At 44.0% G+C, this 27,779-nt stretch overlaps 2 protein-coding genes across 5 annotated transcripts in view; one reads left to right on the top strand and one right to left on the bottom strand.

Moving 5' to 3' along the window:
* Positions 1-25,037, top strand: part of DHRS7 (dehydrogenase/reductase 7) — a 41,212-nt gene extending 16,175 nt beyond the window's left edge. The window contains exons 3-7 of the mRNA XM_054970752.1: positions 11,481-11,587; positions 14,979-15,218; positions 18,181-18,303; positions 22,582-22,797; positions 24,053-25,037. Of these exons, the coding sequence (XP_054826727.1) occupies positions 11,481-11,587; positions 14,979-15,218; positions 18,181-18,303; positions 22,582-22,797; positions 24,053-24,088 (722 nt within the window). The 3' untranslated portion in view covers positions 24,089-25,037. The remainder of the gene's footprint in view (positions 1-11,480; positions 11,588-14,978; positions 15,219-18,180; positions 18,304-22,581; positions 22,798-24,052) is intronic.
* The window catches only part of PCNX4 (pecanex 4), a 34,861-nt gene continuing 32,031 nt past the window's right edge, over positions 24,950-27,779 (bottom strand). For all 4 annotated transcript variants that reach the window (XM_054970750.1, XM_054970751.1, XM_054970749.1 and 1 more), the window contains exons 11-12: positions 27,264-27,450; positions 24,950-25,694 (exon numbers count right to left, since the gene is read on the bottom strand). In XM_054970750.1, the coding sequence (XP_054826725.1) occupies positions 25,443-25,694; positions 27,264-27,450 (439 nt within the window). In that variant the 3' untranslated portion in view covers positions 24,950-25,442. The remainder of the gene's footprint in view (positions 25,695-27,263; positions 27,451-27,779) is intronic.

Below are 27,779 nucleotides of genomic sequence, written 5' to 3'. Positions count from 1 at the left end.
CATCATACTTTAAATCCCTGCTCAAATGTTCAGAAAACCAGGGTTATGTCCCTTTAGGATGCTTTTGGAAATTGGCTTTTTGAGCAAGGTTGAGGAAAATTCCTGCTCTCCTTCCCGCCTTGGCCATGAGGTCCTTGTTGCTGGGATCTCTGAACATGGATTCTGCGGCGCTGTTTGTTTCCAGGCCGGTCCAATAAAATCCAATCCCATTTGTATATAAATGTGTTCAGTTTGGGGATATTCTGGTGCAATGCAGTGGCTAGGTTGTCAAACCGCGGCTTGGGAGAGCCAGGTTGAAATCCTTTCTCTCGGCCTCACCCACTTCACAGGGTTGTTGTGGGCTAAAACAGAGGAGCAGAGAACCGCTTGTATTGCCCTGAGTTCCTCAGAGGAATGGTAGGATAAAAATGTGACAGATATTCAGAATGTGTTGTACGGCTGGAGCAGAGACAGGCCCTGCTGCATTGCCAAGGAGTCTTACATCTTACCAAGCTGGCAGAAACTGAAATGGAGCATGGGACTTGCCAGGGTACATCGATGCCAAAGTCTAACGGTGGCTTTTTGGCACGGAGCTTTATCTGGGGCAGAGATCGCTGTGCTGCCATAATAAGCTTGTGTCCCAGAACTCCAGTTCCTTGTCATTCCGTCAGTGCCTGAAGGAATCTCTTTTAATGCCCATGCTGATCCAACAGGCAGAAAACAGCCACACCTTCTTTTCTCTCTCCTCTCAATGGGGTTCTCGGGTTGCCATGGGGATTTTTGCATTGGGCATCTGGCATTGGCGTTAACCCCTGACCTCGTTTGGAAATGCAGAAGCGAGTTTCTCAACGAGGGCCTGATAACCACATTCTGTGCAGTCATGAGAGACAGCCACGTGATTATGGATCAGCAGAGAAAACTACTTTTGACACTCTTCTAGATTGGGCTGCAATCCCAAGTAGCCCTTGGCATGTAATGGGACTTAATTGCATGCAAGCTTTTAGCAACCGAGAAAGGCGTACTGTGCAAGCAGTACATTAATTGGTATTCCTGTGGAACTGTGGACTGATGCCTTGGGCTACATGAGTGTCGTCGTTTGTTTGTGCAAGACTTTCTGGGAGTCTCACTTAGAGATTTTTTTCATGGCTTCAGAGTTTCTAGAAATTTGATGGGCAAATTGAGGGGGCAAAAACACTTTCCTCTAGAAGAAAATAGAAATTTGGGGGCAGTCTAGTCTTTGCCGTCTGAGAGATGGGGAGCAGGGGAAATATGTTGAAAATGGAATGTACACATTTTGTTAGATTATACTTTCAAAACTCTTAATGGCATTATAGCCAATATGCATTATTTCATGATGCATAGACCAAAGGTCATCCTTCATTAGCCATTGTGTTAAGCTGGAGTGTTGCTGTATAAATCTCTTGATTCTTCTTACATTGGGCGGCGACCTCTCTTAGGGATGGAAGAAGTTATTAAGCAAAAGCCTTAAAGGGCAGAGATCGCTCTCAGCTCTGATGCCAACCTTGAAACAAAGGGTGTTGGAGTTTTGGAAGAAAGCGACTGAAACAACTGCAATATAGTCCTAATAGCATATTTGGATTTTAAAGTGAGCTTGTTCACTTCATAGCCTGCCGTTCTCACAGGGACACGGTGGTCTACATGGTATAAAACAATAAGAACATAAGAACATAAGCAAAGCCATGTTGGATCAGGCCAGTGGCCCATCCAGTCCAACATTCTGTCACACACAGTGGCTAGAAATCCAGTGCCATCTAAAGGACTGTCAGTGAGGCCAGGACACCAGAAGCCCTCCCACTGCCTTCCTTCCAGCACCAAGACACAGAGCACCACCTCCCCACAAAGAGAATACCATCTATCTCCTGTGGCTAATAGCCACTGATGGACCTCTGCTCCATATATTTGTCCAGTCCCCTCTTGAAGCTGGCAATGCTTGTAGCTGCCACCACCTCCTGTGGCAACGAATTCCATGTGTTTATCACCCTTTGTGTAAAGTAGTATTTTCTTCTATCTGTTCTAACCCGACTGCTCAATAATTTCATAGAGTGCCCACGAGTTCTTGTATTGTGAGAAAGGGAGAAAAACACATCTTTCTCGACCTTCTCTAACCCGTGCATTATCTTGTAAACCTCTATCATGTCTCCCCTCAGTCGTCTTTTCTCCAGGCTAAAGAGCCCCAAGCGCCTCAATCTTTCCTCATAGGGAAAGTGTTCCAACCCTTTAATCATTTTAGTTGCCCTTCTCTGTACTTTTTCCAGTGCTATGATATCTTTTTTAAGGTGTGGCGACCAGAACTGTACACAGTACTCCAAATGAGGCCTCACCATCGATTTATACAGAGGCATTATGATACCGGCTGATTTGTTTTCAATCCCTTTCCTAATAACCCCTAGCATAGCATTAGCTTTTTTTATGGCAGTTGCACACTGTGCTGACGTTTTTAGTGAGTTATCTATCATGACTCCAAGATCTCTCTCTTGGTCAGTCTCCGCCAGTTCAGACCCCATCAACTTGTATTTATATTTTGGATTTTTGGTTCCAATGTGCATTACTTTGCACTTGGCTACATTGAACCTCATTTGCCACATGGATGCCCACTCTTCTAGCCTCGACAGATCCCTTTGGAGTGCCTCACAATCCTCTCTGGCTTTCACCACCCTGAACAATTTCGTGTCATCTGCAAATTTAGCCACTTCACTGCTTAATCCCAATTCCAAATCATTAATAAACAAGTTAAAAAGCATTGGACCCAATACCGACCCCTGTGGCACCCCACTGCTCACCATCCTCCACTGTGAGAAGTGCCCGTTTATGCTCACTCTCTGTTTCCTATTAATTAGCCAGTTTTCGATCCACAAGAGGACTTGGCCCTTTATCCCATAGCTACTGAGCTTACTTAGGAGCCTTTGATGAGGAACTTTGTCAAAAGCTTTCTGGAAGTCAAGATAAACAATATCTATCGGGTCTCCCTTGTCCACTTGTTTGTTCACTCCCTCAAAGAACTCTAACAGATTGGTGAGACAAGATCTTCCCTTACAGAACCCATGCTGAGTTTTCCTCATCAGCTTTTGGTCATCAATGTGCCCACTAATTTTATTTTTGATAATAGTTTCCACCAACTTACCCGGTATTGACGTCAGGCTGACTGGCCTGTAATTTCCCGGATCTCCCCTGGAACCTTTTTTAAAGATGGGGACAACATTAGCTACCTTCCAGTCCTCAGGAACAGATGCAGAGTTTAATGACAGATTACATATTTTTGTGAGGAGATCTACAAGTTCACACTTGAGTTCTTTCAGAACTCTTGGATGTATGCCATCTGGGCCCGGTGATTTATCAGTTTTTAAATTATCTAGCAGTCGCATAACCTCCTCTCTCGTCACCTCAATGTGACTCAGGTCTTTCAAAACCCCTCCCAAAGTCAGTGCTTCCGGAGTGGGCATGCACTTCTTATCTTCCACAGTGAAGACAGAAGCAAAGAACGCATTCAGCTTCTCGGCCATTTCCCTATCACCCTTTAGTAATCCTTTTACGCCTTGGTCATCCAAGGGCCCCACGGCCTCCCTAGCTGGTTTCCTACTTCTAATATATTTAAAGAATTGTTTATTGTTTTTCTTTATGTTCTTTGCAATATGCTCCTCATATTCCCTTTTTGCCTGTCTGATCACAGACTTGCACTTTTTTTGCCACAGCTTATGCTCCTTTTTATCAACCTCACTCCGACTAGTTTTCCACTGCCTAAAAGAATCCTTTTTACCTTTTACAGCTTCTATTACATTGCTTGTTAACCATGCTGGCCTTTTCCTAAACCTATTTGTGCCTTTCCTAACCAGCGGTATATATTTAATTTGAGCTTCCAGGATTGTAGTTTTAAATAGTCTCCAAGATTCCCCAAGTGTTTTGACCTTTTTTACTTTCCCTTTCAGTTTCTTCTTCACGTACCCCCTCATCTCAGAAAAGTTACCCCTTTTGAAGTTAAACATGGCTGTGTTGGTCTTATTTGGCAATTTCCTATTTATACATATGTTGTACTCAATAACATTATGGTCACTGTTCCCAAGTGGTGCAATCACATTTACATCTCTCACCAGGTCTTCAGCATTACTGAGGACCAAATCCAGGATCACCTCTCCCCTAGTAGGTTCTGTAACCATCTGTTCCATAGCACAGTCATTGAGACAGTCTAGAAACTCACTTTCTCTCCCCCGATTCGAACACCCATTGGCCCAGTCAATGTGTGGGTAGTTAAAATCACCCATTACAACACAGTTTTTTTGTTTAGCAGACATCTTTAATCCTGTCATCATTTTATAATCCTCCTCTATTTTCTGATCTGGAGGGCGATAACAAACTCCCACAGTTAAGTTTCCATTTGGGCCCGTAATTTCAACCCATAGCATTTCCAGAAGCGAATCTAATTCAGTTACCTTCTCAATCTTACTGGAATGTATACCTTCTCTGACATATAGAGCCACCCCACCACCAACCCTTCCCTCCCTATCCTTCCGATATAATTTATATCCAGGAATCACCGTGTCCCACTGATTTTCCTCATCCCACCAAGTTTCTGATATGCCCACAATGTCTATGGATTCGCCCAACACTAAACATTCCAGCTCCCCAATTTTACCTCGGACACTTCTAGCATTTGTATATAAACACCTGTAACTTCCCCGGCACACTTTGCCTCGAGACGTAGTTAGGTCATCTGCACTGTTTGTCTCCATCTCAGTTGACAACTCTAATCTATCTCCCTGTAGAAGTGTTATACCTAGCCCTTCATCTCTCTGAGATGAACCATCCTGAACCAGAGACACTTTATCTCTTGTCGGCTTTCCCCTAGCATTTAGTTTAAAAACTGCTCTGCCACCTTTTTGATTTTAAGTGCCAGCAGCCGGGTTCCTTCTCGGGACAAGTGGAGACCGTCTCTCTTGTACAGCTCCCGCTTGTCCCAAAAAGAATCCCAGTGCCTAACAAACTTGAACCCTTCCTCCCTACACCATCGTCTCATCCACGCATTGAGACTCCTGATCTGCGTTTGTCTCTCTGGCCCTGCGCGTGGAACAGGTAGCACTTCTGAGAAGGCTACCTTGGAGGTCCTGGCCTTGAGTCTCCTGCCTAACAGCCTAAATTTTTGTTCCAAGACCTCACGACTGCATTTCCCAACATCGTTGGTTCCAACATGGACCACGACCGCTGACTCTTCCCCAGCACTATCTACCAGCCTATCTATAACACGCGTAATGTCCGCTACCTTCGCACCAGGCAGGCAAGTCACCATACGGTCAGAACGCGGTTGTGCCACCCAGCTATCTACTTGTCTAAGGATCGAATCACCAACTACCAAGAGCCTCCCTCCCGCCCCACCCAGGGATGGTTCCTTGATGCGAAAGGAAACCTGCTCACCAACTGAAGAAGAGGTCCCTTCTGAGGGCATGTTCCCCTTATCCTCAATACGGTGCCCTGATTCCACAAGATCCTCATTCTCCTTGACAACAAGAACGCTGCCATTTTTAGAGTGGGACACATCTGTCCTGTCCCTGAGAATCTTGTCCTCGTGCCTATCTAACTGTCTCCGCTTCTCCAGGTCAGCCACCTTGGCCTCAAGGGTACGTACTCGTTCCCTGAGAACCAGGAGCTCCTTGCAGCGAGCACACATCCAGGACTTCTGACCAGAAGGCAGATAGTCATACATGTGACACTCAGTGCAATACACTGGAAAGCCCCCAACCCCCTGCTGGCATTCTGACTTCATTATTCTGTTAGTCTCCTGCCTAACAGCCTAAATTTTTGTTCCAAGACCTCACGACTGCATTTCCCAACATCGTTGGTTCCAACATGGACCACGACCGCTGACTCTTCCCCAGCACTATCTACCAGCCTATCTATAACACGCGTAATGTCCGCTACCTTCGCACCAGGCAGGCAAGTCACCATACGGTCAGAACGCGGTTGTGCCACCCAGCTATCTACTTGTCTAAGGATCGAATCACCAACTACCAAGAGCCTCCCTCCCGCCCCACCCAGGGATGGTTCCTTGATGCGAAAGGAAACCTGCTCACCAACTGAAGAAGAGGTCCCTTCTGAGGGCATGTTCCCCTTATCCTCAATACGGTGCCCTGATTCCACAAGATCCTCATTCTCCTTGACAACAAGAACGCTGCCATTTTTAGAGTGGGACACATCTGTCCTGTCCCTGAGAATCTTGTCCTCGTGCCTATCTAACTGTCTCCGCTTCTCCAGGTCAGCCACCTTGGCCTCAAGGGTACGTACTCGTTCCCTGAGAACCAGGAGCTCCTTGCAGCGAGCACACATCCAGGACTTCTGACCAGAAGGCAGATAGTCATACATGTGACACTCAGTGCAATACACTGGAAAGCCCCCAACCCCCTGCTGGCATTCTGACTTCATTATTCTGTTAGTCTCCTGCCTAACAGCCTAAATTTTTGTTCCAAGACCTCACGACTGCATTTCCCAACATCGTTGGTTCCAACATGGACTACGACCGCTGACTCTTCCCCAGCACTATCTACCAGCCTATCTATAACACGCGTAATGTCCGCTACCTTCGCACCAGGCAGGCAAGTCACCATACGGTCAGAACGCGGTTGTGTTTGACAATGCAGTCAAACAGCATGGTAGCATGAGATACCTAAATTATTTATTTATGTCATTTATAATCTGCCTTTCTTATTGAGACTCAAGGCAGATTTCACAGTGTGACATTAGTACAAATGTCAATTTCAAGGACATTTTCATAAACAATGCCATGAGGTAAATAAATACAAATTTACGAAGACATAGCATTTAGCAGGAATCCAATACAGAGTTGAAGAAATGCTGAAACAGAACGTAAGCAATTCTAGGGCTGACGTTAGGCCACATGAAGCACAGGTAGCTCATAGGAGCACATATTTAAGACAATGGGTAGTACATAAGGCAACATAGTGGTGAAGTCTATGGTCCTTAACTCATTAGCGAAGCATCGGAGAGCCCCTCCAATTCAAAAGCCTTTTTGAATAATTTACGGAAAGCTAGGAGAGTGGGGGTTCTCAGGCAGGCTGTTCCACAGGGTAGGGACTACCACAGAGAAATAAATAGTGCAGTAGATTTAAGCTTTATAAATGTGAAAAAAACAGACTCTTCAATTGTTGCATTATCATAGCATATCGAATTCTCTGCATGGCCACATCTGTGGATTCTTAAATTCAAGGACTGGGGCAATGAACACATCTTTTAGACAGATCATTCTGGAAATCTGAGAAAAGCTCCTGATTTGCAGAAAAATTTGAAATCTAAATAAAAAACATTCATTGGTAGCTTAAAAAAATAACAGAAATGGTGCCCTTTCAGTGGCCTTTATGGGGATACCTAGACAACCACAACAGAATTGCCAGCCTTTAAGCATTGGTTTTGGATGAGCCCCGTGGCGCAGAGTGGTAAGCTGCAGTACTGCAGTCCAAGCTCTGCTCACGACCTGATTTTGATCCCGGCAGAAGCTGGGTTCAGGTAGCCGGCTCAAGGTTGACTCAGCCTTCCATCCTTCCGAGGTCGGTAAAATGAGTACCCAGTTTCCTGGGGGTAAAGTGTAGATGACTGGGGAAGGCGATGGCAAACCACCTCATAAAAAAAAGTCTGCCAAGAAAACGTCGTGATACGACATCCCCCCATGGGTCAGTAATGACTTGGTGCTTGCACAGGGGACTACCTTTACCTTTAAGCATTAGTTTCTGAAAAAGGCAGGAGTGAGGGTCCTTTTCCATGAGTATTTGGCCTTGGGGGAGGACTCACTGGGCCAGGCCTGGCAACAAACACTGGGCGACTTGCTACCACATTACGTGCATTACTCATCTAGGGGTTTTGTGAGGATAAAATGGAAGAGCCCAGTCAAAGGCCCGCACAAATGGGACCAGCTCGGCTGCTGTCACCGAACAGAGTTTTCTCAGGGAGAGGCTTCCATGGGAAGGGAAGGAGGGAAAGCGAAAAGTACGGAGGCAGATAAAGATAGGTTGGCTGGTGGGTTGGCAGGAGAGAAGGAAAGAGGTAAAAGGGAGATTTTGTGGGGGCTGCCAGGGAAGGGAATAGAGGAATAGTAGAGGGAGAGAAAGTCATATGCCCCAACAAGTCCTTGTGGGTCCCTTGCTTGTAGTATACTACTTGAAGATAAAATTACTTCATTTATACCCTAACTTTCTCTCTAATGGGGACCCCAAATTGGTTTATGGCATTCTCTTCTCCTCCATTTTATCCCCACAACAACCCTGTGAGGTAGGTTAGGCTGAGAGAGTGTGGCTGGTCCAAAATCACCCAGCAATCTTTGATGGCAGAGTGAGGATTCGAAACTGGTTCTTTCAGATCCTAGTCCAACACTCTGACCATTGATTGTAATGTTAAAAATATCTACAGTGTACCTTGGGTTTATCATTCTGTAATGTTGTAGATTGTCTCCTCCGAAAATGTCATCCTATACATTTTGAGTTGGTAAAAGCTTGTCTTTAAGAAAGCATTTCAGAAGAAAGAATATTTCATAGGAAAGAATATTTAAGACTTCCTAAAATTTCTAGTTTTTCAACTAGATTGAAAATACAAGTTCCAGGCTGGGTGGGATTGTAGGAGTCCCTCCCCCATGAATTTTCGTAACCTTCACATGGCCGTTCTTACAATGTAGATTTTTCTTTTGTTTAGTTTGGATGCAATGCTTGGAGTGAAAACTGTTTTTTAAAATTCTGTCTCTGAGCAGGGCATTTTTTAAAAAGTTGTTTTTTAAAAAATTATTTGGAAAAAAGACAATAAACAATGTATAAAGAAATATAACAGCATGTTCAAGCTACAAAATATTACTTGTCTCTGTCTCCTTGCTTGCTTATATTGAAAATTTTATACTCAACATTTTATATTCAACATTATACTCAACAGATCTTTGAGCTGAAAACAGTGCAGCCAGAATAACCAGTCCTGACCTGGATGGCCCAGGTAGCTTGATCTCGTCAGATTTCAGAAACTAAATGGGGTCAGCTTTGGTTCATATATGGATGGGAGACCGCCAAGGAAGTCCAGGGTTGCTAGCCCAAGGGAGGCAGTGACAAACCACCTCTGAACATCTCTTGACTTGAAACATCGACGGGATTGGTATAAATCATTTGTGACTTGACTGCATCCTACACCACCAGAATAATCAAGGGATTAGAGTACTTTCCTTCAGCAGAACAGCTGAAGTGTTGAGGTCTTTCTAGACTTTTTAAAAAATTAAGGGGAGACACGGCAGATTTTATAAAGCTGTGGGTTGGATCCAAACTAAGTTTTCCGCGAATGGAATTGGAGACATAATTTCAGCCAGATCCCCCTTCCTGTTAAAGACCACCAGTTTGCTGCCCGTGATTTTCCTGAGGGGCCCCTGTTCCCCAGCAACAGCATTTTAGGGAGATCAGTGGGGTGCACAGGGAAGGGGGAGGCAAGAAATTTTTGTTCTGCTGATGGAAGCACCTTCTATCAGCAGAGAATTTAGTTTGGATCTAACCCTATGCTTGGTGTGGAGAAAATGGGGAAAAGAACTTTTGTTTCTGTCCTGTAATGTTGAGATGTTGCTCAAGGAAATGGCTTCGCAAAGCCTTTCTCTTCAATCTGGCTTTTAATGAAAGGTTCCACGTTTTAAAAAACCGCCTGCTTTTTTAGGGCCTGCCTCTAGGAATATTGTTCTAGGAATATTGTTTTAGCCTGTTTTTATGTGCCCGCTGGGCTCTTGGCTTGTTTATTGCATAGTTCTCTAATCTAGTTTTTATTACATTATTATATGTAATATAATGTTCCATTGCGTTATTCCCCAAGCTTGCCAGTTCTGCTTTACTGTTCGTATTATACTGTGTTTTAGCGCAATGTTCTCAGTTGTATGCATTACACTATTTTTAACACATAAAACCATATTGTTTTTCGTTGTAATCTGCCTTGACCCTCAGTGAAAAAGGCAGACTACAAATTAAGTAAGAGAAAATTTTGTTGCAGGTTCTAATATTGGTAATGCTTATGATCGTTATAATGACTTTATTGTAGAATTTCCTCCCCAATAAGAATTGTCCTCACCTCCATCATTATCATCCATCAGTGGTTGAAGATCTTTTTTGCCCTTCCTGGTTATATTTATAATGGTTGTTTTATATATTTATTTACTTACTTCATTTATACCTCTCCTTTCTCCCTAATGGGGTCGCAGAACAGCTTATAATGTTTGCCTCTCTTCCGTTTTATCCTCACCACAACCCTCTGAGGTAGCTTAGGTTGAGGGTTGCCAGGTCCAAATTGGGAAATTTCGGGAGATTTTGGATGTGGAGCCTGGAGAGGGCGGGGTTTGCCTCAGTGGGGTATAATGCCATAGAGTTCACCCTTCAGAGCAGCCATTTTCTCCAGGGGAACTGGTCTCTGTTGCCTGGAATACTTGTCAGAGATGCTTTAGGCTGATCCTGCACTGGGAAGGGGGTTGGACTAGATGGTCTGTATGGCCCCTTCCAACTCTATGATTCTATGAGATCAGTTGTAATTCCAGGAGACCTCCAGCCACCACCTGGAGGCTGGCAGCCCTAATGTGTGACTGGCCCAAAGTCCACCCAGCAAGTTTTTGTGACAAAATGGAGATTTGAACCTGGGCCTCCCACAGCCTCGTCCTTCTCTCTAACCACTACACCACACTGGCTATTGTTTATATTATAAACAGTTGATGTTTTTTTATCACTGCCTTGAGGATCCTAATTGGTTGGAAATGTGAGATTAAAATGTTTTCAGTTTTTTACCTTGTGAGCGGCTTTGAACAGGTTTGTGGAGAGGGAGTATATCAATCTTCTAAGTAATGAGCAAAAAGAAGCATTTCTTGACGACAGTTTATGGAATTTGCTGCCACAGGTTGTGTTAAGGACTACTAGGTTAGAAGACTTTTAAAAAGGACTAGACAAGACAGATGGCATCATCCGTCTGCCGTGATGGATAGATGAAGCCTCTGTGTTCAGAAGCAGTGTACCGCTGCATACCAGTAGGACGCAACCATAGCAGCTGAGCTGCTGCCCCCTTCCTCTTTGTGGGTTTCCTAGAGTTATCAGGTTGGCCAATGATGGAAGCAGGAGCGTGTGTGTGTCCCCCACCACCTACTTCCTCTGACTATATAGTATTTATCTTTGTGGAAGAAGGGGCAGCGATTAGTCAATTTCCTCCTCCCACTGTGGATCTTAATTTCCCTCCTATGCTGTCTCTGAGGATCTACTGACCTGCCCTGGAACAAAATGTGAGGGGGAGTTAAGGGGAAGGGGGGAGAGTCCCGCTCTGTGAAATCCATGCGTGGTTGGATACACACCAGGACACTAGATGGGGTAAACTCTGATCTGATCCTGTAAGACTCTTCTTAGGATCTTGTGTTCAAAAATCAGCGAGGACAGCAAATGCGCACGGTCCCCATTGCTTCCAAAAGTAATCTGTTTCCCCCATTTTTATTCTTTTTTTAGAAATCAGTCAGCTAAGTGACAAAGATATCCTTATCGTGCCGCTCGATCTAACCAAGAGGAGTTCCCATGAACCTGCGACAAATACAGTTCTTCAACATTTTGGAAGGGTGAGCCTTCGCTGACTACCCTCTTTTCAATGCTGTGACTCAAGTAGGGCACCACTTCGCTGGGCATGCTTCGGAGTGAGGCAGGAGATGGGTCCAATGCTAACATTGCCTAATGTTAGAATAATATGTAATTGTTTCCATGTGGAATAATTAGGCATGTTCTCAAAATGGGGAAAAAATCAGACATCAGCTTTAGCTGAGGCTTATAGTGGGCAGTAGGTCAGGCAGGGTGGCATCACAGCAACTCCTCCTCACGGGCTCTGTGCCTACAGCCAGACACAGTAAAGTAAGGCTTGCCTCTAAATAAGCTGGCAAGGAGGAGGAGCAGCAGTTGGTGCCAGTAGGATGTGGGTTTCTGAACATATTCATCGTAGAACCTGAGCAATGAGGATTTTGAAGCTGAACATCAGTGCAAGCCTAAAGAGAGCCATGGACCTTCTAAGCCCACTGACTTCCTATTTAGAATTGCACTGTTAAAGATTCCCAACCGTTCTCAATTTTCCCCACACTTAACCCAGCCATTCCTGCACAGGTTCACTCCAGAGTTATACTTTACCTGTTCTATCAAATTCCCCTGATGGGCCTTTTCAAAATTTGGTTCACGCCAAGGGGGATAGCTTGCCCCAGGTGTAGAAATAGTTCGTTGCATCGTTGCTCAGTTCGCAGAAGATACTTCCCTTTTTCTGTTTTTTTCCCCAGTAGGCTGCTCTCCCACCCCACCTTTCCTGTGTCAGCAGAAGACAAGACACGACCTTCATGCCTGTTTTTTTCCACTCCCTGAAACTTTGCCTGTCTGTTACAAAAGCTCTTGAAAGCCTGGCTTTAGATGTTTACAGTAGATACAGCTGGTCACTGCAAAGACCGTGCAATTCCAGTGGCTATTTACTGCAATTCCTGAGTTCCCAAAGTCAGTTTTTTAATACGGTGCAGATGCAAACCTCTTTAATTTCATAGAATCAGTGTTGGAAGGGACCTCTAGGGTCATCTTATCCAACTCCCTGCTCAATGCAGGAAATTCCCAACTAACCCCACCTCCCACCCCGACTGCCCCAATGACCCCTGCTCCATGCCCAGAAGATGGCAAAACACCTCCAGGGTCCCTAGCCAAGCTGGCCTGTGGAAAATTGCTACCTGACCCCAAGGTGGTGATTGGCATTACCCTGGGCATGTAAGAAGGGCCATGAGAACTAAGCACTAATGTAACCCATTTGTCCTCCTTTTCTTCTCCAAGCCGTTACTAACTCAGCTCAAGCTACAGTCCAGTCCAGACATGACTTGAAACACCATTTTAACTACACTTGGTTTGCAATACCAGGATTTAACTCACAGATTCAGATGCTGGATTTTGCTACCTTTACTCTTTTCGCTGCTGAGGCCTGGCTGGTATCCTGGCCTGCATTACAATGAAGAAAACACTGGAATATGAATCGAGGGTGCTCCAGTTTCATTCATCGCACAACATTTCTTTTATCGTTACTCATTTATCACTCACCTTTCTCACTGAGACTCAAAGCTGTGGTTAAGGAACTGGATTCAGCAATGGTTTCAGATCCTGGTTGGATGTATTCTGACAAACCACAGTTTGTGGAGCAGTCTGAGTACCACTCATAATTAGCTTAATGAAACCAGGATTTGGAGTCATGGCTGAACAGAGCCTACAGTTTGCTCTTTAAATTCTAGCCCAGGAGTCTATAATGAAAAAGTCAAACTACGTTGGAGCAAGAGATCAACAAAGAGCTAGTATTTTTAAAAATTGCATAACTCTCATTTGCATAACTGAAAATAATCAATTTAACTTCACTGAATAAATATATACAGGACATTTTGTGCAGTGGAATTAGTACGGTGGTGTAAATCTGTGCACGGTTTGCACGTGGATTACTGGCCACGTCAATTGTATGTATGTATGTATGTCATTTATATTCCGCCTTTCTCACTGAGACTCAAGGTGGATTACATAGTGTGGGATTATTTATTTATTTACTTATTTATTAATTACATTTATAGTCCGCCCTCCCCATGAACGGGCTCAGGGCGGATTACAACAACTGTTAAAAACACTATACTACCTTGTGTCTTTAACAATAAAATCACGGATCGTAAAATGAATTCAGTGACATAAAACTCTGCTCATAATTCCTATTGTCCCGGGACGGGATTTCCTTCACGCTTCCCTACAATCCATCAGGAGAAGAGAGGGGTGGGCACGTGAGTTGGCATACGATTTGTTGCTATTCCTACAAGTACAATCAGTGGCAAGGACAAGGGCAGGCATTTCCATACAGTGTCAGAAACATTTTCATAACAATGTCGTAGGGTAAATGGATACAAGTTTACAAAGAAATAGTATTAGCAAGGATCCAGTATAGGACTGAAGAATTGATGAAACAGAACGTAATCAGTTCTAGGACTTACATTCAACAACTTGAAGCACAGGTAGTATATAGAAGTACATATTTAAAGCAACAGATAATACGTAAGGCAACATAATGGTGAAATCTATGGTTCCTAACTCATTAGCGAAACATCTGGGACCCCTTTCCTACAATACCGCCCTCTTAGCTGAGAAAAAAGGCCTTTTTGAATCATTCAGTTTTGCATTGTTTGTGGAAAGCCAGGAGGGTGGGGGCTCTCCTGACCTCCCCAGGCAGGCCGTTCCATAGGGTAGGGGCCACCACTTCCATTTCTGTAAAGCACCGCTAATAAGAACTTTAATCCCATAAAAATCTTTGCCTGCCATTCCCTTCCCATACCAGTAATTCTAGCATCCCACCTACTCCATTTTTTTAAATATAAAGATTTTGTTTTCTTTGTAAAAAGAACCGTCTTTGGTTCAGTAGTAGGACACGTTTGGCTCTAGGTTGCAGATCCTTGTATTCTCGTATTTTGTCATTTGCTTTAGCTATGGACGCAGTGTCTCTCTACAGAAGACCTCTAACACATGAAGAACACGTGTTGGGAGATGCAATGTTAGCCAGGAAGGGTAGTTTAAAAAGACAGAGCCAGCAGCAGGGCAAAGGCATTGGTATACACTGGAGCTGTGTGAAGGGGCTGTGAAATGCCAGAAGGAAAATTTCAGCCCATTATAACTTCTCCAGGTCCAGGCCTGGCTCTAGAAGGCAGCTCCATCCCATTTCCATTCCTCGCTGCCCTCTCTTTGGCATCCCACAGAGTTTAAGACTGGAGAGGTGAAATTGACAAAGCCTTAGGGGAAGATGAAATGAACAAACCCTCTGAAGAGCGATCTCCTCTGGCTCTTTGTTAAACTGTGCTTCCTGGCTAACATTGCATCTCTCTACACTTGACGAACATGAGCCGAGACATCTCATGTAGAAAGACTCATAGTGCTACACATGGCAATAAAGTCTGTTATTTCCTTCCCTCTCCCCAGATTGACATCCTGGTGAACAATGGTGGGCGATCCCAGCGTTCGCTGTTTGTGGACACAAGCATAGATGTCTATAGTGCCATAATGGAACTCAACTACCTGGGCACCATCTCTTTAACAAAGTGTGTCCTGAATCACATGATTGAAAGGAAGCAAGGAAAGATTGTCACCATAAGCAGCGTGATGGGTATCATGGGAGCTCCCTTGGCCACTGGCTATTGTGCCAGCAAACACGCTTTGCAGGTCAGTGTTTTTTTCTTCTTCTTTTTTTCAGCCTTCTGATCCAAAGAAACAACCAAGCAGAGGGAAGAAGTAACCCAAACGGGGCGGAAAGAAACAAAATAAGGACCTCTAGACAAAAAGGCGAGCGGTAATAATGACACGTATAATTATGTAAATGAAAAAAATATTTGCATTTGTAAAAATTGTGTAACATCACAAATACCACTGTGATGGCTGTGTGCATAACAGAACCAGCCACGATGATGATAAAATAAATAACAGAGTTAACACACCATGTAAACAATGAATTGGGGGAGCATAAATAACATTTATATGTCGAAAATAACAATAGAATGTAATAAAAGGAGCATAAATATCAACATTTATACATTAGTTTGGGGTTGCATAACCAGTCAACATGGCAGAATCCCATTCATTATTGGAATTAACCAGACAAATCTCTCCAACTAAGAGAGGCCATACAAAGAATCAGGAAAGACCTATGAAGCTGTCAATCCTTTATATGTTCAGGTAAGATGAGGTTTTGATTGATTGATTAAATTTATAGTCTGCTGTCTCCGTGAACGGGCTCCAAACAGATGACATCTTATAATATAATCACATTAAAATCTCAATAAAACACATAGTTCAGTAAAACAGAAACCAACTTTACATGGCAGCTCATATTGCTCTACCAAGCCCAGGGCTTTTTTTCAGCTGGAACGTGGTGGAACGGAGTTCCGGAACCTCTTGAAAATGGTCACATGGCTGGTGGCCCCGCCCCCTGATCTCCAGACAGAGGGGAGTTTAGATTGCCCTCCGAGTGGCGTGGAGGGCAATCTAAACTCCCCTCTGTCTGGAGATCAGGGGGCGGGGCCACCAGCCATGTGACCATTTTCTCCAAGGGCAACCTACTGAGTTCCACCACCTCTTCCTCCAGAAAAAAAGCCCTGACCAAGCCAATACATTACATGGGGTGGAGGATGGTAAAATTGTGATAAACGAGTTGGTGGAGAACTGGGGCGAGGGGGTTTCAATTTCCCCCTCAGCAGGAGACCGGCAAGAGAGCCCACCCATGCCCCAACCGCAACTGTATGCCTGGCAGAACATCTCTGTCTTACAGGCCCAGCGGAAGGCTAGCAAATCCCGCTGGGCCTGAGTTTCAACAGACAGAGAGTTCCTCCAGTCCGGTGCCAGGACCAAAAAAGCCCTGGCTCTGGTTGAGGCTCGGTGAGCCTCCTTGGGGCCATGAACCACCAGCAGCTGTTAATCAGCCGATTGGAGCACCCACCGGGGAATGTATGGTGAGAGGCAGTCCATGTTGTTGGAGCAATTTGTTTGGTTAATTCTAATGAGCAAACACAGAGGCTGACAAGGGAAGAGCGACACAAACTGAAGTGAAAGAAAAGCTCTCTCAGAAACAAAATCAAGATACCAATGTCAAATGTCATGAAGTGCTCAGTGCTGTATTGTAAATATTCGTCCAAGGTACAGTCTATATAAAGTTCCAATAAATCACTACAAATTGCACTTGCCCGTTGTGCTCCCAATACTCCAATATAGCTGGATCATAATCCACAGCTTGTAAATTCAGTCTTCCAGCAAAGCAGTTTCTGTGGGGAGGTAACGGTTCCCAAACTGGCCCGACAAACTGCTAGCGTGGTTTGTTTCACACACACGTGCTTTGTCAGGGGCACTTGGCTGAAAGTTCCAATGCATTAGTCATGTCGGACGTACTGCCTCTTCTTTGTACAACAGGCAAGTGCAATTTGTAGTGATTTATTGGAACTTTATACGGACTGTACTACATGTAGACTACCAGACCTTCCTCATTTGAATGAATTGTATGAATCGCTGCTGCTTTAACCATTGACATGAAATGTTGTTGATAGAGTGTATTGATATGGAATACTGTTGACATGGTATAGGTTTTGACTTTTGTATAATTCTTGAACAAATATTTATAATACAGTACTGAGCACTTTATGACATTTGACATTGATATCTTTATTTTGTTTCTGAGACAGCTTTTTTCTCACTTTTGGTTAACTCTAGTAACAAATGTATTTATGCTTTTTCTCATTGATGTTAATTCTGTTATTTATTTTGTAATTACATTGGATGGTTTTGTTATACACACGTCTGCAAATATCCATCGTTGTGCGATTTAAATTTTTACAAATACAAATATTTTTCATTTGCATAATTTTTAACATAATTGTTTGCCTTTTTGTTTAGAGGTTCTTATTTTGCAACAGGAAACACCTTGAAGACTAGAACACTGCAAAATGGCTGCCATGGGAATAGCCCTCAAAATGGCTGCCATGGGGATAGTCCTCTTAACTGTCTCCTCTTGCTTGTCACTGAGGTGGTAAACCTGTGGTTGGACCATTTCATACTGCTGGTAGGAGCTTGTGTGTTGGAATACTTCTCCAAGCAACCACCCCTTCCCCCTTAGTTTTCTGCATCCAGAGATTGTTGTTGATTTTCGAGTGTTCTATCAGGTATATACCCACCTGCAGTTAGAAGAGGTACAGCCCAGACAGAGGTTAGTTCCTCAGTGAGAACTAGGCCATTGTCTGTGGATCTGATGAAGAGGATATTCTGGGGTTGAAGGGATGGTCGTATGTGGCCCAAAAATGAGATCCAGAGATGGGTTCAAATTCACACTCGGCCTTGAAGCTTGATGGGTGATCTAGCGCCAATCTCTCCATCTATCTCACAAAGTTGTTCTTGGATAAAATGGAGGAGGGGAGAACACATGTATGTTATCCTGAATCCCTTGAGAGAAGGGTAAGATAAAATCGAATAATTGAGAGTCTTTTCCCACAAGTAAGCCTTAACAAAACATTAATGGGAAATTTTCTAGCATCTTAATATGCTTCCTAGCTACACATTGACTTGTGTTTGTTCTGCATTGGAGAAGGAACAGAGGTGCAGGTGTATACAGACATTATTTTGAACTCTTTAACTTGTCTCCTAGGGTTTCTTTAACTCTCTCCGGCCTGAACTTACTGAGTATCCTGAAATAAAAGTAATTAACATTTGCCCGGGGCCTGTCCAGTCACAGATCATACAAAATGTGTTTACTGAAGAGGTTTCAAAGGTAAGGCTGGATGATTTTTTTTTTTACTAAATGGGCTGCATATGACCGTTCTGCTCTGTTAATAATGGCACCTTCTTCTGCAAAGGGGAAGCACCTCTTGCTTTGGGAAGAAGGCGTTGCTCTTAGCAGAGTTGCACAGCTTCATTGTAAAGGGCCAATTGGCTAAAGATTCCCAAGTGAGTTATTGGCATGTATCCCCAATGCTTGCGATGACCATAAATCTGACATTGTTGGGACATGCCTACAGATGGAAAAAATTATAGTGTGCCATGGTAGAGTAATGTTGGAAGTAGCCTTGCTGATCCACAGACTAACTTCCAAAATGTTGTGTAAATCCTTTTTGTTTGGATCAACCAAAATTCCACAAAAACAATGTGCAAGCTTTAGAGTTCTCTGAGACTCTTCATCGGGTTGTACATTCAGTTACAGCAATCAAAGGGAGCATGGAAGGAGTCATGTAATGTTTTGCGTGTAAATAAGTTTGTGTGTGTTAATGTGGGGGGGTTGAATATTGGTTACTGAAGGTTTTAATGCAGGCTTCTGAGGTGAGAAGGGTGAGTGAAGTATGCTTTGACTGGACGATAGCTATACCCTAGTACAGGATGCCGAGAGAGAAGTATTCATTCTATCAAGTTCAGTGAATCTGTGCAGAGTTCTGAGAAATTCTGGCTAACTGAGGCAAATTGTGTGTATGCCTGGGTCAGTCTCTGTGAATCTCAGAGAGAGGATATTCTATCTAGGCCAGTGAAGCTGTGTGGAAAAGCTTAAGTGAATCTATGTGCGGATTGAGAGGAGCATTTATTCTCTTAGAAAAGATCTGTGTGGAAAATTAGTCTTTGTGACTGGGTCTGTGACTATACCTTTAAGAAGATACAACTATTTTTGAAACCACCAAGCTTAAGTACTGTTCTGAAACCAATACGCTTCAATACTCTGCAACCATCATGTTTATGAACTTATAAATAAATTCTACTTTGGGTTAAAAAAAAGATCCCCTTTTCACTTCACAGCCACCCTCACGGGCTGACCGTTCTGTCATACTACAATTTATAACAAGACTTCCTATAATTACCAGAGAAACAGAAGAAATCTAAGGTGGAAGTCTTTGGTGGCAGCAGTAACCTTATGGAAAGCAGCAATATATAGGTCACACAAACAGGGCAAAATACCACAGGTGGGGTAAGCAGTGGGATTCCAACCTCAAAGGGAAGATGTTCTTGAGATATAAGCCTGTGGGTTTTGGTGTGGTGTGGGGTGTGTGTGTGAGAGAGGGAGAGAGAAAGAAGGAGGCCAGGGCCCTCCTGAGGTAAAAGTTTAAGGTAACATAAGGAAGAGCCGTAATAAAGGTCCAAGGGCATGTTTAAAACAAAAGCATTATAAGTGGTTTTAGGGCATGGGGGCTAAGAGTTGCAGATAGAGTGTTCAAATAGAAACCAGGCTGTTCTGGGTACCAAGCTGGATAAATTCAGGTTCAAAACAGGTTTGAGTTGCACCATGTAACTTGGAAAATGGGGAGAGGAAATTGCATTCTCCTTGTGAGAACATGAAAGGCAGCAGTTGGTCAAATGTCCCTCTTGCACTGAATAAAGCACGCCTTGTAAGGCAGGGCAAATGATAAACATAGTGGTCTTCCTAGTTAACCGATAATAGGTAGGGTTGCCAACCATTAGGAAGGGCCTGGTATTCTCCTGGAATTACAACGAATCTCCAGATTACAGGAATCAGTTCCCTGGAGAAAATAGCATCTTTGGAGGGTACACTGTGTGGCAACATATCCCTGCTGAGCTCCCTACCCACCCCTAGATCTCCGGAAATTTCCTTGGCAGGAGTTGGCAACTCTTCTTAAGGAAGATGTTGCACTTGGTTAGGAGACAGTGTCTTAAGACCATTAGGCTCGCTTGTGAGGGGACATTATTTGAAACAGTCACAGGGAGATTAAAACTCCTTTGGCTGAACTAAAGCAGCGCATTAACTGATATAAGTCATAAGCCTGTATAGGATATGATCATGTCCTCATATGACCAGCATTTGAACATAGTCCAGTCTTCTGAATTAAGGAAATCAAGGGGATTTTTTTATTCCAAGTTCAGAATGGAAACCACTTATTCCTTAAAGAATTGTGAAATTCTTTTCTTTATTTGAAATGTATACTTAAAAAATCAATAAATACTATATTAAAAAAAGAAAAGAATAATCAGATGTGGGCTTAGTTAAAACCCTCTATTTAAAATCAGTATAATTGGAAGCGGGGCCCTGACCTGGATAGCCCAGGTGAGCCTGATCTCATCCGATCTCAGAAGCTAAGCAGGGTCGGCCTTGGTTAGTAATTGGATGGGAGACCTCCAAGGAAGACCAGGGTTGCAGAGGCAGGCAATGGCAAACCACCTGTTAGTCTCTTGGTATGAGAACCCTCACCATAAGTCAGCTATAACTTGAGGGCACTCTCAACTCCAATTGGAAGTGAAAGCTAGATTGGGTAACATTATCCAACAGATGGAGGACAAGTGATAAATGAAGTCCCATCTGAAGATCAATCAAGAGAGCCAGTTTGGTGTAGTGGTTAAGAGTGCGGGACTCTAATCTGGACAGCTGGGTTTGATTCCCCACTCCTCCACTTGAAGCCAGCTGGGTGACCTTGGGCTAGTCACAGCTCTCTTAGAGCTGTCTCAGCCCCACCCACCTCACAGGGTGTTATGTTGTGGGGATAATAGTAGCATACTTTGTAAACCGCTCTGAGTGAGCATTAAGTTATCCTGAAGGGCGGTATATAAATTGAATATTATTATTATTAATCTTTTCCCAGTCGAAGCATTTTTAGAGTACAACAGCAGGCTTGAGCTTTGCCCCCATGCCTTGAAAGCGCTGATTTCTTCCCTGCCCTTCTTCCCTATTTTTTTTTAACTGAAAAGTTAGTTTGAAGAAGAGTTCTAGTGAACTGCAAAGCTTGTTCACTGCTCTGTGGCGCAGGCTGCCTTGCGATCTCTTGATCGACCCCTTTATAAAAGCCAGGAGATGGTGTTTGTGTGAGGGACTGTACCATTCTTGCCCTCTGCCCTGTCATTCCCTTTAAATGCAATGATGGCTGCGTAACAATTGGTGGGCAAAAGGTCTTCCGTGGTTAAAACCGAGCATGCTCAGTAGCATTGGCTGCAGAATCTAACCAGTACCTTTTTTTGGGTTGTTGCGGCCACTTGCACAAACAACCCCTGTAGTTGCTGGTGGGGGCAGCCTTCTTTTCCTCCTAGGCTCCAGGGAAGCACGTTCAGTCTAGATGCTGTGCCCCGGGATCTCCCTGTATTGCCATAGACCTAGAGGATGCTTTTGTAGGCATAGGGTGGCCTCCAAATTACACACCGGTATCTCCTAGCTTGTGGTCCTTCTCCAGGCTCTGTTGCTTCAGAATGTAGGTAGGGGCAGCTGTCCACATTAAAAGGAAAAAAAACCCCTCCTAGCAGTAGGAAACTCTGTGGTCTGGAAGGAAGCTAGGCTAGGTTTCCTTTTGCAGGGATATTTTGTGGAGGGTATCTGGAAGCATTTGGCTGTCAGGATCGTCCTGTTGCTGTGTCAAGAGTGGATTTTTTAAATGCAGCAAGCCTCACAAAGACCGTCTTTGTTTGCACAGATGATCCCAGCCTTGTTGACTAATCTGTAGTCCTCTAGCAAATCCTCCCCTTGCCAAGTCTAAATTATGCTGCCTTCTGGTCAGATTTTTGTTAAGTGGTTTTGTGCCTCAAGCTGCTGAGCTGTTTTTCTGCCTGGAAGATGAGCTTCCTTGCTGATATTTCTGCCTGCCTGGGATGGGCACAGTGCTTTGCTAACGAGCAGCTGGTCGGGAGTGATCCGAAGCTCCCTGGTCTCCCCACCCCCCACCCCGGTTTCATTAAGATGTTTTGGATTTTGTCCCCAGGGCTCAAGAAGTAGGAGAGTACCAGAAGTTGTACTTTCCAGTGAAAATGGATCTTCTAGATCCCTTGCATCTGCTCCAGTGAAGTCCTCCTCACTCACTCCCTTTGATGACAGCTTGGCCTCTGGGTGTGTGTGTGTGGGGGGGGGGGATTATTCTCCTGCCTTTGGCGATCTGCACACTCATCCCTCTCTGGAGCCCAGCCCAGGCACTTCTGCTACAAGGCATGCAGCCTGCTGCCAAATGAAATGGGATATTCCGATGATGCCTTTGGGCTGAATGTTAATCTTTGAAATGTGCATAATTATGAGAATTTTGCAGTGAGAAGTACAGAAATGGTTAGCCACAGCCTCTTCTTGTCTCCCTCTCACCAGGTAAACGCTACCGTTGGAGATCAGACTCATAAAATGTCAACAGAACGCTGCGCCCAACTAACGCTGGTTAGCTTGGTCAACAACCTGAACGAAGCCTGGGTCAGCGATCAACCGTATTTAACAGTCTGTTACCTCTGGCAATATGCACCCACCTGGGCGTGGTGGCTGCTGAATCGCATGGGAAAGAGGCGAATACAGAATTTCAAGAGTGGAGTGGTATGTTCACCTGTTTACCCTATTATAGCTCAATCAACCTGGAGCATTACTTGAGATAAAGCAACCTATAAACACTAAGTATTAATAAAGTTCGATTTATATACTGCCCTTCAGAACAACTTAATACCCACTCAGAGCAGTTTACAAAGTGTGTTGTTATCATCCTCACAACAAAACACCCTGTAAGGTAGGTGGGGCTGAAAGAGCTCTGAGAGAGCTGTGACTGACCCAAGGTCACCCAGCTGGCTTCAAGTGGAGGAGCGGGGAATCAAACCCGGTTCTCCAGATTAGAGTCCTGCTGCTCTTAACCACTACACCAAAATGGCTCTCATTTCCTGGTGAGTTGCTGATTTTCAGAGAAAATCAGGATCTGTTGAAAATAGCATCAGAAATACGTCCCACCTCTGCCCCATAGCAGAACTCATTGGGGGGGTTTGTCTGTGTGTCGACACTACCACATATTTATAGTATAGTATAGTATAGTACATGTAGACAGCTCTGTGTTTGTTTGTTTGTTTTGACAGCCCCTGGGCACAACTGTGGGGTTTGGATTGCCCCGTTCTGACTGTAGATCTTTTTGATATTCAAGAGACCAAATCTGGAAAGGCTGTTTTCCTGGAATGCCCTTTTCAGAGGCTGTATGAGGAACCAAGGACCTGTGGGTCTGTTGGTTCCACCTTTCCGAATGCCATGCGTTTTTGCCTGCAAAAGTGACAGTCCTCTGGGTACTCCAGTGGTCTCTGTGACCATTTCAGTGTGACAGGAAGATGCCTCCAAGCAGGAGCAACAGCAGGTGGGAGGATCCTGTCAAACCATATGACAGGTGGGGCAGCTGATAGCAGTGCAGTTGTACCAGAGCAGCACCTGATGCCAAAATGCAACATGAATGACAAGCTGACCTTATACACAGCCTTTCTGGAAACTAATCACGTGGACATGTTTGAGGGTGCACAGGCTTATAGTTGAGTGTGTTCTTACCCCTAAGCACAGGCAGGTCAAATTTCTAGCATATCTTTTTAATCTATGTAGAATCCAGGCATTGAATAAAGAGGGACTTCTCGTGGTGTGGCAGGTGCAGCCTTGCCTACAAGCAATGATTTCGTTTGTGAAAATGCTCCCTGTTGATCTGTGCTCTCACATCCTTATTAGAGCACAACTAGCATTCACCAGACAAACACAGTGGCCAAAAGTTAGGATACAAACCTTGATGGCATCCGAAACAAGCTCAGAATTTTATGTTTATGGTTCATTGCAGGATGCAGATGTGGCTTACTTCAAGAAGACTTCCTGAGGAGGCACAGTCCTTCTCCTTCCCATCTACATCAGACAGACAGAAGCAACCGTCTTCCTCCGCTTCGATTTTCTTGTTTTCAATGTGTAGCTTCACTTCTGGCTACTATATAATCTGATACATAACATGTCTGTTTTAACGTATTGCTTTGAATAAATTTCTATATAGGATGCTTTTTGATATGGTAATACAGATGGCCATCAACAATTTTTTATATTCCATAATCTCACATAAAACTGACCTCCTACCCAAAAGACTGTCTTAGTGGGGACTGTTCAAAACCTATACCTCTCCCAAGGCATGTTCTCAAACAGCAAGGCCTTAGGGTACACACAAGCTTCCAAATTGTATCTTCTACCTCTGAAGTATTATCTTACCAGCAGCTCATTATCATTAGCAATGTCTTGACTGTCTAGAGAAGGAAACTATGCACTCAAGATCTCTCTTCTGCCTTTCAGCACTGACAGACCTACTAAGGAGATTTTGTGGGTGTAAAAAACCTCATTAGTGACATGAAAGAGTAGTAGTAGGCTGAAGGCAATCATCAGCACAAATACATTTTTTTTTTAAAAGGAAGCAACCACAAGCAGGGCCATTATATTCCTCGTTATAAGTCTAACAAGATTTCAAGACCTCTGTCCCTCTCCCTAGAAATGCTCTTTTTAGAATGATTCTTGTAGAAGAAACAGTCCTAGAGGAAGAACTTGTTGGAAGATTGCTTGTGATTGTGTGCTTGTAGGACAACCACCCTCAACTTTGCTGAGACCTGTGGGGGATTACAGGAACTGTTTCCACAAATGTTAATCCCCTTTTTTTTAAAAACCAAGAGAATTTTTTTTAATATTTGCAAGACTCAAACCTCTTATTTTGTGGGGTAAATAGAGATGTATTATTCAATGTTTTCAAGTACTCCTTTGATGCAAATAAAATATACCGTTACAAATGGTAACATCTCAGTCTATTGTATCAAAATCAGAAAAATAACCTTAATCACAGAAGTATTTTGGTATTCATTCTTATGGCTTTGCAATCTGTAATACGCCGTAACTTGCCTTTTGGGGCAAGTCACCTGTTAGGATACTGATTTCAAACAAATTTAAGTTCACACACAGTACACAAAGAGCTTATTGCCTGCATTAAGATTCCTTCCCAGCGTCCTCCAAATCACCAGTTGCGATCAACCTGGGATCAAACATACATACTCCTGGTACTGACCGAGACATGTCTCTCCCCACCCCCCTAAAAATAGAATTGTTCCAGGTTCTTTGTGAATAAGATTTCCTTGCTCTTTCAAAGAGAGTAGTTTTTAGTACGAAAGTGCAGTTTTGCATTTGGTTCTGCAGAAACCAAAGTCCTAGAGCAAAGGCACGTGGAGAGGCTCAGAGGAATAAACAGGATAGCCGAGGGGGGGATCTGCTGCTTGTATAGTCAGGTTCCTCAGGAGGATGGGATGTGCTTGGATGCTAAAGCGTTCCTCGTCGTCGTTAGTGGCATAGAGCAGCTCCCAAGAGAGGTTGGCCCACTGGCCTCGGACGGCTTCACCGCACAGCTTCCCCACCGGCACTGGGAATTCCTGAAGGGTAAGCACTCGGCTGGTGTAAACGCCCTTAAAGACAAATGCGGGTACAGAGAGAATCACATGTAAAGGTCATCTTTCATCTTACCCTTTCAACATGAGCTCCTCCCACCCCCGCCACCTTACACTCAAATCACACTTGAAAGGCTCATAGAGTAATTTGGCTTGACTCTTCCCTGCCCCATAAAGTTTCCATGTGCGATTTTCCATTGCATAACTGAGGTAAGGGGCTGTGACTTACAGAAGCTTCTATTGAAATAAATGTCAATCTTTGAGCTGCCACAGGATTTTTTGTTTGTTTTGCATTTGTTATTGGAGCACTATGTCACCTTGATCATTAATTGTAGCAATTCTTAAAGACATAATCAGTGAAATATGCCGGCAGGATAATATACAATACAAAAAAAAAAAGTAACACTACAATGTCAGTAGAGGTTTTGCTTTCTGGCCAAGTATTCCTCCATGGAGGAAAAGTTATTAACAGCAGAATTCCATCTTACAACATACACCTGCCTGTGCCATTCTCCTTCTCTTTGTATAAGCTGCCCACCCCAGCTTCCTTGCAGAAACAAACGGCTGCAGGGCTGATACCTTGCAAAGACAAACTTTTGCAAGGTCAGATGTGACAGGATTCCTATGGCAAGTGTTCACAGATGGATGTCATTTGAGAGGTGGGTCCCACAGCAGAAGTGTACTTGGCTACTATTCATTATTTATTGGATTGACCCATCAGTCACCTATGAAGATGTATTCTTCACACCCTTCGATGCAGTGTCCATTGGCTGGCCCTCAGTCACGAAGAGGTAGTAGGATCTCCTTCCTTGGAGGAGTTTAAGAAGAGGCTATATAAGCCACCTATAATGATTCTATGACTCAATATGAATGTACACAGATCAGGAGAGGGCGTGAAGGGATGAGCCAGTGCTAGGCTCTCGTGGCCCTTTCTTATATGTCCAGGGTCATGCCAACTGCCACTTTGGGGTCAGGAAGGAATTTCCCTCCAGGCCAGATTGGCCAGGGATCTTGGAGGGTTTTTGTCTTTCTCTGGGCATACAGCAGGGGTCACTGGGGGAGGTGGATATGAATTTCCTGCATTGTGCCGGGGGTTGGACAATATGACCCTAGGGAGGTCCCTTCCAGCTCGATGTTTCTAAGACATCTTCCTTCCTCTATCTGAGATCACTTCCAAGAGGGAAGGGATACTAAATAAATTAGAGTTGAGAAACATGATAGGCACTTAGGGGAGGAGACACTCAAAAGAGAACAGCCCACTAGGAAGTGGCATAGGCGGGAAGAGGATACCCACTTGCAAACTGAGGGGGCAAAGCTTGCCCCTGTGGCTGAAAAACATGTACTCATTCCTCTGTGAAGGTACGTCTGTACACAGCAGCCTGGATTTCTAGTTCAGCACTGACAGTTTTATCTTGCAAAGTATTTATGTGCTGTGCTGACTTGGGAGCTGCAGTACTGGTCCTTCCCACACCTCTTGGCTGTCCCCCCTCCAAAAGTTGTCAAGAGCTCCATTTGTTTTTGCTCTTAAGTTTTGTGGCCAAATAAAAATTGGCTTTGATTTCTCGCCAGCCGTCTTGCTCCGCTTACCATATTAGCATCGTGCCCCAAGGAAAACAGATACGACTTTTCTCGCAAAACTGCCTGCTGCCACTCCTTTTCAGACACCAACCCAATAAACCAGTCATTTTCATATTCTTCCAGGCAGTGCAGCAGCTCCTTGAAGTTTTCAACTGGACCCAGGCTTGCTTTATCTACCATAAGCTTAACTGCATATCTGAAAGACCAGAGCACAATATACAATGCAGAAACTGGGAAAAAAATGGATTACAGCGTAATTTCAGATAGCTTATCTGCAGTACGGCTTTTGGTTATTCATTTTTTTCATTTATAGCCTGCATTTCTCCCCAACGGAGACTCAAAGTGGCTTATGATGTTGCTCTCGCCTCTGTTTTATCCTTACAACAACCCTGTGAGATAGATTAGGGTGTGTAACTGGGGCAAGGTCACTCTGCAAGCTTCCATGCCAGAGTGGGAATTTGAAACTGGGGCCGTCGTCACACGGGCTTAAAATTAGTGCGAAAATTGCGCAATCTACCGCAAAAT

Source organism: Eublepharis macularius, chromosome 2, assembly GCF_028583425.1.
Source record: "Eublepharis macularius isolate TG4126 chromosome 2, MPM_Emac_v1.0, whole genome shotgun sequence".
NCBI classification, from domain to species: domain Eukaryota; kingdom Metazoa; phylum Chordata; class Lepidosauria; order Squamata; family Eublepharidae; genus Eublepharis; species Eublepharis macularius.
This window is presented reverse-complemented; position numbering and strand designations above follow the sequence as displayed.